Source organism: Hakea prostrata, chromosome 9 (assembly GCF_041222555.1).
Source record: "Hakea prostrata isolate BN-2017 chromosome 9, UWA_Hpros_2, whole genome shotgun sequence".
Taxonomy (NCBI): domain Eukaryota; kingdom Viridiplantae; phylum Streptophyta; class Magnoliopsida; order Proteales; family Proteaceae; genus Hakea; species Hakea prostrata.
Window position 1 is genome coordinate 39,991,247 of NC_142608.1, and position 14,473 is coordinate 40,005,719.

Here is a 14,473-nt window from a genome sequence, read left to right on the forward strand (position 1 = left end):
AATAGCAAAATTTCCCAGGTAGGTTTTGCGTGAATTTTGTTCCATGGTAGTAACATTGTCTAGCTTTGTGTTAACTATCGCGAACATCTGCTGCATTGAGTCTGTCAACTCCTGAGACTTTTGATCGTGTGGCTGCTTGGTTCTCCATCTCCGCCTCTAATCACCCCATGCATGGGTCAGCTATGCTTGAATTTGAAACCTAGAGTAGAGTGAAAGTAGTCAAGAAACGAATTTGTTATGCTATTTTTTTTTTTTGGGGGGGGGGGAATTAACAGAGAAGAGCAGGGTGCAGCTGCTTAGAGAGGGCTGCCTAGGGCTAGAGTGGAAATTGCCTAGGGTGAGAGCCATCAATGGCGACTGTTGCAGAAGAGTGGTGGTTCATTATGTGCTTAATGGGGTCCACTCTAGTGTATGAACATTAGACTGGGCCAGCCTAGTATGGGATAGGTTAAAGGGCTTGATTTAACATGTTCCATTAGCTTTGGAGCTTTTGGCATATCAGTCAAGTACTTGACACTGTGTCACATATATTTTGAGTCCAAATTGACATGGGATTAATTGCTGTTAATTCTGTTGTCATTTAGTGTTTATTGGACAGAGGTGTTGGAGGAAAGTTGCCTGCAATGTAAAGAAGTACTATTGGATTCTTCCATTTTGGTATCTTTGTCAAGCTTGAAAGGAAGTAAATTGAAAGGTTTTCAAGGGTTTGCCACATTTGACAAGGTAGATTAGATAGGAAAAACTGAAGCTTTTGTGGTTTATTGTAAGCTTTGTGGACTACTTGTGCTATACTGTGGAATTTTTTGTGGTCTTAGACTGTGGAACTGCTATGTAATTTTCAGTTGAGCTTGATGACATCAGCTTGGCATGTGGCACCACTTTTCGTTCGTTTGATCCTTTATTTTCTTAGATTTTAGATTTTGTATTTCTTGTTGCCTTTGTGGAATGTTAGAAGCTAATGAGCTTATGAACTTGTTGCAGTTTCTAAAGATGGAGTACCTGCAAATTTTTTTTAACCATTAAGTGGCTATCTATTTTATTTTTTTAACCATTACGTGGCTATCTATCAATTTTTAATTTGTTACTACCGTATCCCATGATGTGAGAATATTGGCTTGATTCTAGGAATTGTTTCAGAGAAAATTATCCCTAAAGTCATGTTATGACAAATATGAACTGGATTTGTTACAAAGTTGTAATGCTATGCCATGGATTTTGATACTATTAATGTATGTTTTATGCACTTGTAGATCAGCTTTATATGTCGACTCCATGTAGTCTTCATCTTACATATTGGATCTTTTTGGAGGTTTGTTTATTTATTTATTTTTGCTTCTAATTTAGCTTTATGTTGCATTTGCACTAAATGCAGGGATGATGAATTTGACCTAGATCTGGAGGAAATAATGGTCATGGAAGCAATTTGGCTTTCGATTCAGGTAATAGTCAGAATAACTAATCTATTCACATTGTCATCAAAGTTGAAACGGTCCAACATATCTCATCTTCAGAGCTAATCCAACCCACACTGTCTTTTTCTGAGACTATATGGAACCACAATTTTTTTATTATCTACCATAAAGTAATTTTCAGAGTTTAAGTTTACCATCTTAGTGTTCAATTTCCAGGGTTTCCTTTTTTTTTTTTTTTTGGGGGGGGGGGGGGAAGGGGTCTAACAGTTGAGGTGTAGGTTCCAAATTGTTTGTAACTGCTATACCAGTTCAATGATGATGCAGTATCTGTACAAATTGTGCCTCATTGTTGTTCTTGGATCTCCACCTCCTTATATTGCCTAGTGGGTGCATATTCTTTTGGCTGTAGATTGTCAAAATGTGTAAGAAGAGACTCAGAACAAGGATTATGAACAATGTTAACCTGACAATCATGTAGATGACTTTGTAAATGTGTGCCCCCCCCCCCCCCCCCCACCCCACAACTTACAAACCCACAAGCGGGGGGGAGGGGGTTGGGTGAAAGAATGAAGACTGAATATGATGCCCAAATAAAATGAGTTGGCTTCAGCTAGCTGGTGTCCTGGCTCTGTTGAATCTTCATGTAGATGCTGGCTTTTGTTCAATTGAAAGTAATCTATCAACAACATGTATATGTTCCAGATCTTACTTCTTAGGCTACTCTTTGAGTAACTATTGTGAACTAATTGTTATAAGATGTAAACAATTAGCATTAAGGTACATGAGTAGTACAATGTTTTGAGTCTTTAAACCTTACAACAGCTGGAAGATGAAAGTGTACATGTTGTACTTGGTCTATTAGTTCTGGGGTTTTGATTATCACAAAAAACAATTGGTACATAGAGAGAGGAAATCCAAGTATTATATGACTTGCTTTGTGGTCACTGATACAGTTTCCTTGAAAGTAAGGAGGTTGCGAACTTGACAATTCTGAAAGAGTAGTGTCATTAGCTACAATGCCACCATGGAAGGAGAATGAACAAGCTCAACTGATGCCAACCCCAAATTGAGGGCCAGTCTTCAAGATCACTCAATTGAATCAGCTGTACAATTAGGGTTCCTTATAACCCTCTGGGTATGGTAATATGGGACTAATATCCTGTCCATTTTTGACAAGGAAATGGACCATCCATTTCCTTGGTCCATTTCCTTGTAGATGTGTGACATGTGTCCCAACATCACATCAGAAGGTTGAGATCCATTTACAAGTCACATCATTTTTTTTAAAATTTAATCTCAAGTTTTTGATGTGACTTATAAATGGATTTTAACCATTTGGTGTGATGTTGGGACACATGTCATACATCTACAAGGAAATGGACAGTCCATTTCTAACAAAGAAATGGACTGGATAAATTTCCTGGTAATATGGCTGTATTGAATGGTTTTAGGGATTCGGAGAGTGAAGAATAGGGTTCGGCTAGGGTTATGATGGCTGGATTTTTTGAGGTTCAAACCTAAACCTTGCTGTAATTTGAAATTCAGATTGAACTCCAAGTCTAGGGTTTGGGAAATTAGGGCATTAAAGGAATTATGGTTTGGTTGGTCCGATTAGGCTCAAATTTGGAGGGAAGGTCACTAGGGTTTAGGGGGATGAGGTTCCTAAAGTTTGGGACAGATCTAATGGTTAGATTGCAGTAGGCTTGACCTTGAATTTTAGGTCTTTAGAGAAGTTCGAAAATTCCAGAAAATTCAAGAAAATTAAAAAAAAAAAGGACATGGGGATTAGGGTTTAAGGGAAGAAGAAAGGATTCAGTCTTTTTTGGGTTTATTTTTTATTAAGCCGGGGGGGGGGGGCGGGAGGGAAGGTTTCGTAAAGGGAATGGATATAGGAGAGGGAGGGGGTGACCTAGGGTTTAGGATTTGAGGAAAACTATGGCTGCCACAAGAGAGGAGAGAAGAAAGGCGAAGAAAAGGGGCTGTATAGGGGAAAATGGCTTGGGGAATGGAAGAACTAGGGTAGGGGTAGAGGGTGAGGCTGCTGCAGGCTAGGGGAGGGAAAAATGAAGGCTGTGATTGGGGTCTAGGAGAACTGGGGTTTGGGGATGGGGAGGGTTGCTACAGGCTAGGGTGAAAGGGGAAGAATAAGGTCTGATGGGGTGAGAGAGAATAAGAAGGGTAGGGGCAGGGGTGAGGAATTTCCGTTACGTACTTGTAGGGGGCAGAGGTTGAAGAAAATTCAGCAAACCAGAAAATCAGAAGCAGGTTTCCTCATTGGAAACCCTGCAACAACAATTCTCCTTCAAACTCTTGTTTATTCAATCAATCATAATCTGTTCTCTTATAAGCAAGGGGCTATATTTATAACCTTACATGAAGGATTCATGCTAGGACTCAACATTAGAAAGTAAATCAAACTAGGAGTCAATATAAGAAAGCAATTCAAATTTTGGATTTTTGCTTGACTCATGACTCCCACTCTATTAAGGGCTCTCTCAACTCAACCTAAGATGAATCAAATTACATAACATGAGTAGGATAGGTTCTCAATAGAACTTGGACTATAACTAAAGGAACCCCTCTTTGAATAGGACTCCTAACAAGACTAGGACTCTTCCATAACTTGTCCAAAACTATACATAATTCCAGAACAATAAGTAGAGTTGGATTCCTAGTAGCATATTGAATCCAACTGACCCTAATTGAACCTAACTAGAATAGGCCAACATTACCAAAATGCCCTTACGTTATATGATTCCCTTTAGGGTTGTAGGGTGTGGGCTGCTACCCTAGGCCGTGTTTTGGCCCCTAAAGTGGTCCTGGGTCTGGTTGACATAAACTCTTTCCTTCTTGAAACATTCATCTCCGATGAATGGGTTACTTTCCCCTGGTTCCCACTTGATCCTGGATCAATGCCTTTTGAATCTGCAATAGCCTTCCCTTTGGTTTTCTTGGGTGGGATCACAGGAGTTGCTGGTTAGGGTTTGAGTCCTTTTTGTTTTTCTGGAGGGTCTGCTTCTTCTTGGCTTCTTCAAGTAGATTGAGGAGTAGGAGCACAATTCTCTGGCCCTTGTGTTTAAATATGCACTTGTTCTCTTTGCAGGTGATGGTGACATTGTTGTCAAACAACCATGGCCTCCCAAGGATGATGTTTGTCAGCTTCATGGGAACTACATCGCACCAGATCTCGTCAGAGTAGGAGTGTAGACTCATTGGTACTTGGCAACTTGAAATTACCTCAAGCTTGCACTGTTGAGGAAGGATACGTTATAGGCTTAGGGGTGCTTTGCAGTTTTTAGTCTTGCTCTCTTAATGAAGTTCTTGACACCCTGTTGACATGGCTTCCACTGTCTATGATGATTTGTGCTAGAAGATCACCTGCCTTGAGTCTGGTGAGGGCGGTTCTGCTCTTCTTCCAGTTTTCACCTTCAGGCTCTATCATGGAATCACGTTGAGGGGTACTCCTCTTTTGGTTTTGCTTCTGTGGAGGGCAAAGTACTCCTCTTTTTCTACCAAAAAAAAAAAGTACCTCCTCTTTTGGAATTGTTGGTTGCTGTCTTTGACAGCAACTCCCCTTCTTTGGGGACACTCTGGCAAAGTTTCCCTTCTCATGACAGTGAAATCACTCTTCGTTGTTGTTAATGACGAGGCCTCTTGCTAAGGAGTCTGCTTTGAGTGGATTAGTTCCCCTTGGAGGGACTGCAGACGAGGGAGAGGGCTTGCTGGTGGTTGGGTCCTTCTTGTAGTCTTGATTACTTCGTTTCTTCTATGCCCGGACGGTTTCAACTCGCAGTGCTAATCAAATAGATTCCTGAGATCTTGCACATCAGTAATTCCTAGGGCCACCTGGATTTCATACTTAAAACCAAGTCTGAATTGGGTCATCATTTGTAGTTTGCTCTCCCTAGTCCTTATCCTCGAGGCTGAGGATTGAACTGCTGGATGTAATCGGCACAGACATGGTGCCCTGCTTAGGGTGTGGAACTGTTCCTGTAGCTTAGTCTTACAGTGTTTTGGTAAGTATCTCTCTGTCAACTCCTGTTTATCTGGTTCTAGGTTGTGCATTCTTTACCTTCATAGTACAACTTTCTCTCCATTGAGTTCCACCAGTCTCTATCAGCACCTACTACCCTTGGTTCTGGCTAACCTCATCTTTTTGTCCTCTTACTAGTTATACCAAAGTAGTCATTTAGAGCAGCTCTCCAATCATAGAACACCCGTGGGTTTAATGATCCATTGAACTTGAGCTTGACTTTGTGGTGGTCTGCTCCCCTTCTTTGGTCCTGGCCTCCGTTAAAGTAAGAACAGATGTGCTTCTCCAAATTAACTGGTGTCTGTGGATGGCCTCTCCCTCATGGTGGGCTTTCATCTGTACATATTTGTCGTAGATAGGATTGTCATACCTAGATTCATGGGATGGCTGTTCCTCCCTCTGTCCTCCCTGTATCCACCAAACGAAGCATCTTCTTTGTGTCTATGGATTTCACTGATCTCTCTACAATGGAGTAGCATTATCTGAGAATGGACCCTTGGGAATGGGGGAGGGCTCAGTAGCACTTCTGCCCTGCGGTTGGCGTCTAATTAGGTCACCCTCCTGTTCAGTCCTTGCAATTGGGCTAGCACATCAGTTAACGTGTTCTGTATACTTTCAAATTGTTTGGCTACTGCTGATTTGTCCATAGCTTTGATACCAATTAACGTAACCCCCAAATTTAGGGCCAGTCTTCAGGATCACTCAATTGAATCTGCTTTACAATTAGGTTTCCTTAAAACCTTGCAGACATGATATAGGGCTGTATTGAATGGTTTTAGGCTTCAGAGGAAAGAACAGGGTTTGGTTAGGGTTAGGATGGCTGGATTTATTGAGGTTCAAACCTAAACCTTCCTGTATTTTAAAATTCAGAATTCAACTCCAAGTCTAGGGTTTGGGAAATTAGGGCAGCAAAGGAATTAGGATTTAGACTAGGTTTTGGTTGGTCTTGATTGGGATGAAATTGGGAGGGAAGGTCACTAAGATTGGGGGATGAGTTTCCTAAAGTTTGTGACATATCTAACGGTTAGATTGCTGTAGGTCTGACCTTGAATTTTAGGTCTTCACTCTTCAGAAAAGTCCCAAAATTCCAAAAAATTCAAGAAAGGGGGGGGGGGGGTGTTTGGTAGAACAAAGGTTAGGATCGAATGCAAGGGGAGGGGAGGGGAGGGGGAGGAGATTTTGTAAAGGGAGTGGGATGTGGGTGGAAGAGGTGAAGTTTGACCTAGGGTTTAGGATTTGGGGAAAACTATGGCTGCAACAAGAGAGAAGAGAGAAGAAGTGGAAGAAAAAGGGGCTGTAAAGGGGAATAAGGCTTAGGGGATGGAGGGGAACAGAAGTTTTAGGGTAGGGGAAAGGGGTGGGGGGTAAGGCTGAGGCAGGCTAGGGGAGGGAAGAATGAAGGCTGCGATAGGGTAGGGGATTGGACTTTAGGAAAATTGGGGTTTGGGGGAAGGTTGAAGAAAATTCAGCAAACTAGAAAATTATAAGCGTGAGGCTTCCTCCTTGGAAACCCTGCAACTCGGTAACAATTCTCCTTCAAATTCTTGTTAATTTAATCAATCATAATCTGTCTTCTTTACAAGCAAGGGATATATTTATAGCCTTACATGGACTCATATTAGGACTTCAAACTAGGACTCAACATAAGAAAGCAATTCAAATTTAGGACTTCTACTAGATTCATGACTCCTATTCTATTAAGGACTCTATCTCAGCTCAACCTAAGATGAATCAAATTACATAACATGAGTAGGACTAGGTTCCCAGTAGAACTTGGACTCTAACAAAAGGAACCCCTCTTTGAGGAGGACTCCTAACAAGCCTAGGACTCTAATAAGAACCTGTGGATCCAATATGAGAATTAATGATGTTTTATTGCTGAAATAAAGAAGGAAAGAACACCAATAGAGATAACACTGGTTATGATGGTGCCAGTCACCCCCACAGCATATGCTGCCCCCCTCATCCAATGGCCTGCCCAAACACTCAAATAAAATATTTCATAACCCTTGCTCACATCTTCTCTGCTATTTATTACCCACCAACCTACACTAACCTTCTCTCTCCTCCATGTGGCATGATCCCAGACCCCTATCACTACCGAGGGATTGTACTCAAGGTGAAGGAAAATTAGAAGGTTGGTCTTCACATGCTTGCCGCACAACCATGCCAATGCAGTGTCTTCAAGAACAACCCTCCCTGGGATCCAACACATTCTATACCCCCCATAAAGCAGCTCATGAAAAACCTTGGAATCTTCAGCTGATGAAAAAACACACCAGGATAGCCATTGGATTTGGGTTCAGCTGAGAACCAATAGCATATAGATCCATGTAGAACACAACACCTCCTACAATGAGTTTTGCATCACTGTATGAATCAAGGACTTCCAGCAAATTGGCAGCACTGATCTCCCGATTGTCATTGGAAACCATTCTCATAAATTATTGAAAACGATGCCTTTGTTTTCTTCAAATGTGCATGGTGTCTGCTTCTCAAGAAAAGAATTTGGCGGATAGCCTTTGCTTCCAGAACCTTAAAGAGAAGTTGTTGGCCTAAACCTGCCTTGAGCCCGGCCTGATCCCAATCCAAAATTTTCAACCTGAAGGGCGGGCTTAGGTTACAAAATAATCAGCCTTGACAGTGTCGGGTTCGGGCTAACCCGGCCTAGCTCAACCCGACCGTATGTTAGTTTAATTTAATTTAATTTATATTTAAAATTTAAAATGGCTTTAAACAAATCGAGTATCCCTTTTGTTTTGATAAGTAACAATTGAGTATCCCTTCTTTTTGTAACAACCACAATATCCCTCTAACCTTAAAAAACAACAACAACAATAAGCCTTGTCCCAACTAAATGGGGTCGGCAACTTGGATTCTTGCCTTCCAATCAATTCTATATGAGGCCATGCTAGATACGAGGCCTAAGCTATACATAACCTTTTTGACCACTTCTCTTAAGGTTATCTTAGGTCTACCCCTAGCTCTTCTAGTATATCCCACTAACCTTAAATATCTAAATATATTCCCATAAAATCACATTCCCAAATCAATTAATTGTGTATGCTTTTCCTTAATACTAACTTTTTCTTTTTATTATCTTTGTCCCAATTAGTAACCTTTTTTCTGTTGTTTAATTGTGTATCTTCTTCTTAAGGAAGATATTTAATCGTGTATCTATGCTTTGTCCCAATTAGTAACTTTATAATTTAATAATCGTGTATCTTCTTCTTAAGGAAGATATTTAATCAATGAAGTCATCTATACTTTTTCCCAATTAGTAACTTTTTCATAGGAGCACTCAATTGCCCAAATTTTATTAAATTAACCCTTCAAAAATAAAAACTAGGATCAGGGTCAAGGTTAATTAGGGCCAAACTAACCCTATCAGGGTTAATTAGGGGGTTGGGTCAGGCCCTTGCTGGGGCAGGTTAGGGTTGGGGATTTTTAAACTCTGATAGGGTTGGGTAGGGCTTGGGTTTCAATTTTAGTCTCTATGGTAGGGTTAGGGTTCAAGTCTGGTTTGACTAACCTGGCCCATTGACAACCCGATATTCGAAATATCCGGTCTTCCTTGAGGAGTATCACTTTTCAGTTTTGCAATGCTGGCAAGCTCGAAAAATTCCCACATTTCTCTGTATAAATTATACCTGAGTTAGGCAAGAAAAAAGGATCAGAATCTTGGATTCAAGGTTGGTTTCGACTAGGTCAGAGATATCCTAATTTTGACTAAAATTTGGGTCAAAATGATCGAGAAACTTGGAACATTTCAACCCAAATTTTGATAGTTGGTTTTGACCCTTATATGATGTGTTTTTCATTTGACTTCTTGCCTCCTACCTATTTAAAGCATAATGAACACAATGGAATTGCTATTTCGCTTAACAAACCACTGAAGAGGTATCGTTTAATTATGCTAACACATGAGAGGTTCTGATAAGTACAAACTTTGTATACAAATTAAGCACACTATATTGGATATATAGCATACATAAATTGTTTGATAGAAAATACGTAAACAAAATAAATAACCAAAAACAAAGTCCCAAGCTTTAGTTCTAAGTTAAGTGCCTGGCTGAAATTAGTGGATCCATCTCGTCTATAGTAGTACTTTGAATATTGGATGAATGCTGCACATGACATGTTATGCCTAAAGTTGTTTGCGAATTGATTCATTGTGTCTCTATAGGTGTGATCAATATAATGTGAATACCCCATCCTAGGAAATGTGTCATAAGGGTAAATACTCTCTATGACACTTGCTCTCAAAACTTGCCTAGTTGGATCACATCGGTGGTGGTATTACTGCTACTGGAGCTGGAACTCCAAAGATGGAGTCCACGAATGATGCCCCTCCCCCTTAATAGGTTCCATCACCATATTGTCCATGCCTATATCCCTATGGGATTGTGTACTGCTACCATCATCAGAAGAATAAGTAGATGATCCCCCAACTCCAAACAAGTTTTTGTTAATTACTTAATTAAACTAAACGAACCGTCCTAATCCATAAATCTAATGCGATCGAATTGAGACGAAAAATAAAGCAAACATAATCAACGCATAATTAATAAAAGCAGAAAAAAATTTGAATAATAAATAAAAATAAAAGGGAAGTGATCCGAGTGTTAGCTCTGGATTTAGGGAAGGGGAGTATAATTATAATGACTTTGACTGTTGACCCTTTGCCGTAGCTTACAGTCCACCGATCGGGTGAACGGATATTAGAGAAAAATAAATTGCAGAAAAGAAATAATCAAAGCAATAAAAGGAAAGGGAAACTTTAACCAAAGAGAGGCACGAATGTAGGCATCTCTGATCAAGGACCCAGGGGAAGGGAGAACAATAAATAAATGCTGAAAGTAAATTGCAGAAAGTATATAACTGAGCAATAAAAGGAAAGGGAAATCTTAACCAAAGAGAGGCACGATTGTAGGCATCTTTGATCAAGGACCCAGGGGAAGGGAGAACAATAAATAAATGCTGAAAGTAAATCCTAAATTAAGAATATGGAGGGGTAGATAGAAGTGGGAATGGAGGGAGAAGAGAAGATTATTGAAGAATGTTACTTACTTGCAAATTGAACAAACGATTCGAATCTCAACCAACCCTAACAACCAGATCTAGATCTAGATCTGCAATTGCTAGACCCAGAGAAAAACGAATCTTAAAACTTGAAACTTGAACTTGAAACTTGAACTTGAATTGCATTACATAGAAAAATTAAACCTAAACATTCAATCTATAAATTTAAATCTCACAAATGCAAGCAAAGAAAACTAGAGAAAGCCTAAATAAACTGAAGAGAGAAGAAAGAGTGCTTCTACTAAGCTCTAAAACACGTTCTCCCTTGATGGAGTATGCTCTCCTTTTATAAAGTTTACATGGGATATGAATCTTAACAGAATTTGAATCAAACTTAGGGTTCCTATCTGACTCAACCAATTAGGGTTTTAACGTACTAATCGGACTGACTTAGAGAGATCAAATGCACAATTCCACCGTTGGATTTGAGGATCAAGAAGTCGTGAAGCTCTCCTCCAAAAATCAGCTCGATCGGACACCGGATGACCGTTCGATGAAGGGCTTGATCGAAATTGAACAGAGACATTCAAAAACGGGATTTTTCCTTCTTTCTTATCTGAATATAATTCTTTTTCCTCTTTTTCTTTCTTTAATCAAATCACAAATATTAAATAAGATATTGAGGTATGCAAGGACTCTTTTCTCCATTTGGACTCTCTCAATAATATCTCTGTAGATTTGATTGATAATTTATAATCTCAGCCGTAGATCAAATTTGCCTTCTTTATCTCTTAAATATTTCGGAGTTGGCCCATAATCACATCTCTAGTCCATCATGCTCCAGATCAGGCCCATTTCCGCATTTGAGAATTTAAACGGACCTCATGACGTGTAAAATTGCAGATTCATACCCAAAACTCCAAATATTTGCTTAAATATTGAAAAGTCCTAAAATCTGCAAAGACAACATAAAACTCAAGGTAGCTCCACTCTAAGTGTGTAAAATGCATGCTTTATGCCCTAAGATTTCACACATAAATGTGCTCATCACCCTCCCCCTTGATAGTTTCCATCACCATATTGTCCATGCCTATATCCCTATGTGGATTGTATACTGCTACCATCATCAGAAGAATAAGTAGATGATCCCCTAACTCTACCATGTGTCCCCCTTATCCATATGGATATCCATATCCATAATGTGCCCCATATAGTGTAGACCCAACACTCGCCATACAACTATCTTGGGGTTTGAGAATCAACGAATGATGATGATCTCCAATATCAAGATCCTCTAGGCTCATCTAAGCTCATGGATCCCATAGAGCCTGCTACGCTGACCACATCCATCTGAGACCTGTCATCCTGAGATCCACGTTTGCGACCACTGCAATGGCTATATGTATGTGGTGATTCATGTGGCACATGCTGAATCAATTGATGCTGAGTCTTCCTGAGGATGTTGGTGCTGGTGGTGCGGTTGGTTCTTTGGTACCTCCCCATGCTACAGATGAGGTTGAGAACTTGCTCTGCAGTTGTTGTTGGGCTTAGATGGAGCTTGTGCTTGAACACCACTATGGCCATCATCATTATCATCATCATCATCATCATCTCCTTGGGTTAGTTGAGTGGCATCATCATCGGTCGGAAACCTCTAGGTTATCTTCATTGTTCGTCGATGCACCACAAGGTGGCATGAATGATAGGCCGGCTATGTATGCACTCTCTCCTCCATGGAGAAGAAGTCATCCACATCAACCCCCATATGTTGTGCAATATGTCTATTGGGACTACCTTCCTTCTCATCCAACAATGGGTTTCCTCTATACCTGATCCACTCAAATAAGGGGTTCTCATCATCATCTTTCACCTCAGATATTTCGAACAACTCAATCAGGTTATTATTTCTCTCCATTCCCTATTTAATGTGATCCTCCCTCAGTCTCTTATTTTAGTGTACATAGACAAGGTCCTGTAACTGCTTCACTCCCAATCGGTTTCAACTCTTTGAGTGAATGAGGTTAAAAGTGTTCTAGTTCTGCTCATACCCAGTGATAGAAGATGTCTATAGGAGCACTTTATATGCAATCACAGACAAGTTGGGTGAGTCAGTTTTATATTGCAGCCACCACTTAGTTGCAAGCTGCAACAAATGTGTGGAATTCAATTAGTAAGGTCAATAGTGTAATGTATAACTTAAGTAATAACTAATAATAAGTGTAGGAGAAAAGCTAAATGATAGGATATGATGACATGTAGGGATTTGAACTAATCCCTAGCGGTGGTGTCACTTGTCGATATTGCAATGGAGCAATCGAAACTCCCAATGGCATCTTTGAATGGCTTCATCTGGTATAAACAATAATTAGGTTAGTAGCTTAATATGAAATTAAATAAACTCATCAGCCTTATGTAGTGGATGCTGCAGCTGCCTCTCCCATTTATTCTAGATTATGTCGAGGAGTTTTTTATTACCCCTTTGGTAGACCATCTGAACCTACTGCTTCATCTTATCAGTTGCATCTCATATGAGTGGTAAAGTTGGTCTTCTTGATGATGAGTTGATCTACCATCCTCAGTACGATCACCACATGTTCAAGTATCTTTGCTACAATCCTCATAGTACCCCCCCCCCCGGGAATGTCTCACTCAACATTGTAGTTTGTGTTGTCCTCCCACATTGGGTTGAAGAACCCTCCCAATTAAACCATTGGTTTGATGAGAACATGGACCTTAGGCCAACCTTTGTGCTCTTTAAGCTCCGTAGTGCAATACTGCAATCCAATTGGTTGCAAACCTAGTAATGCCTAACCTCACCAAGTCACTCCTAGATTGGTCTGTCAACATCTGTAGTGCAAACCCATGATTATAAATGAAGGTGCTAACTTCTTGTGCTCTGTCTACCACTCCTTTTATAATCTTGCATTGACCCATGTCCTTTAGCATTAGGTCAATGCAATAAGCCTCACAAGGAATCCAAATGAGCTTATACCTGGGGTTCTTCATCTTCTTCATCCCAACCTTTTTAAAGTTGGATCCATTATGACAATTTGACCACTTGATCCACTCCAACCTCCACCGCCACTTTGTTTAGTAGGTTATATATGTATTCCGCATCCTTCTCCTTGGATGCATCCACTGACTTGAGGAACACCATCCTCCCATCATATAGTTCAACATTAAATTGATGATGGATTGTCTAGTGGGACTAGTCCAACCATCACACATCTTGTAACAACATAATGAGCTCACATAGGCTTCAAACCCGCAATGTTTGCATTCAGATCTTCCCACCACTCCCAGCCTTGCTAACCTCATCAAATATATCCCTATAATAGGGCCCCAAGGCTGCATTTGTTGGAATGCTATGGTAGAAAGCCCATTTAGAGAAAGTAAGTCCTGCTTTCTCCTTCACATTCCCCCATATATGCTTCAACTTCCTCTATTTGTTCTTTGACCTCCTAAATAAGGCAGGATTTGTGACCAATCTGTATATTTGGATCTGTGGCTGCTACTGATAAAGCTTGGCCCCGTGGGGGTAGGATGGAATTTGGCTCCTCCTCATGGGTTGGGTTCCGCCTCCTAGAAAATCTAGCTTTAAAGGACCCTACTCTTATGGCCCTCTGTTGCCTCCTCAAATCATTGAGCCTATGTTGCTTTCTGCTCATCATCATCCTCTCCTCATCTGTGTTGCCTCTCTTACTCAGAAACTACTCTCCTAGCTCCTCCGAATCGAAGTTCTGCTCTCCTAGATCTGGGAGGTCATCTAGACAAGCATCTTCAAACTCCTCCCAATGTACTCTTCTCCTTCCTCTTTTCCTTTCCACCCCTCTAGTGTTGGGCCATTGTTTGTTTGATCTCTACAGGAACGTTAGGGCTTCAGTGATATTCTTATCACCCCCAACTAGATATCATTTTAATCTAGTTGCCTCACCTTCTCCTATCTGTTTCTTGTAATAGTTACACTCAGACTTCTTATCTGCGGTCAGTGGCCTCCCGTGCT

General features: G+C 40.5%; 1 protein-coding gene across 4 annotated transcripts in view; it reads left to right on the top strand.

Annotated features, from left to right (window-relative positions):
- LOC149005219 (E3 ubiquitin-protein ligase DA2L-like) overlaps nucleotides 1–14,473 on the top strand; it is a 38,328-nt gene that overhangs the window by 13,465 nt on the left and 10,390 nt on the right. For all 4 annotated transcript variants that reach the window (XM_089169438.1, XM_089169439.1, XM_089169440.1 and 1 more), the window contains one exon: nucleotides 1,373–1,439. In XM_089169438.1, the coding sequence (XP_089025564.1) occupies nucleotides 1,373–1,439 (67 nt within the window). The remainder of the gene's footprint in view (nucleotides 1–1,372; nucleotides 1,440–14,473) is intronic.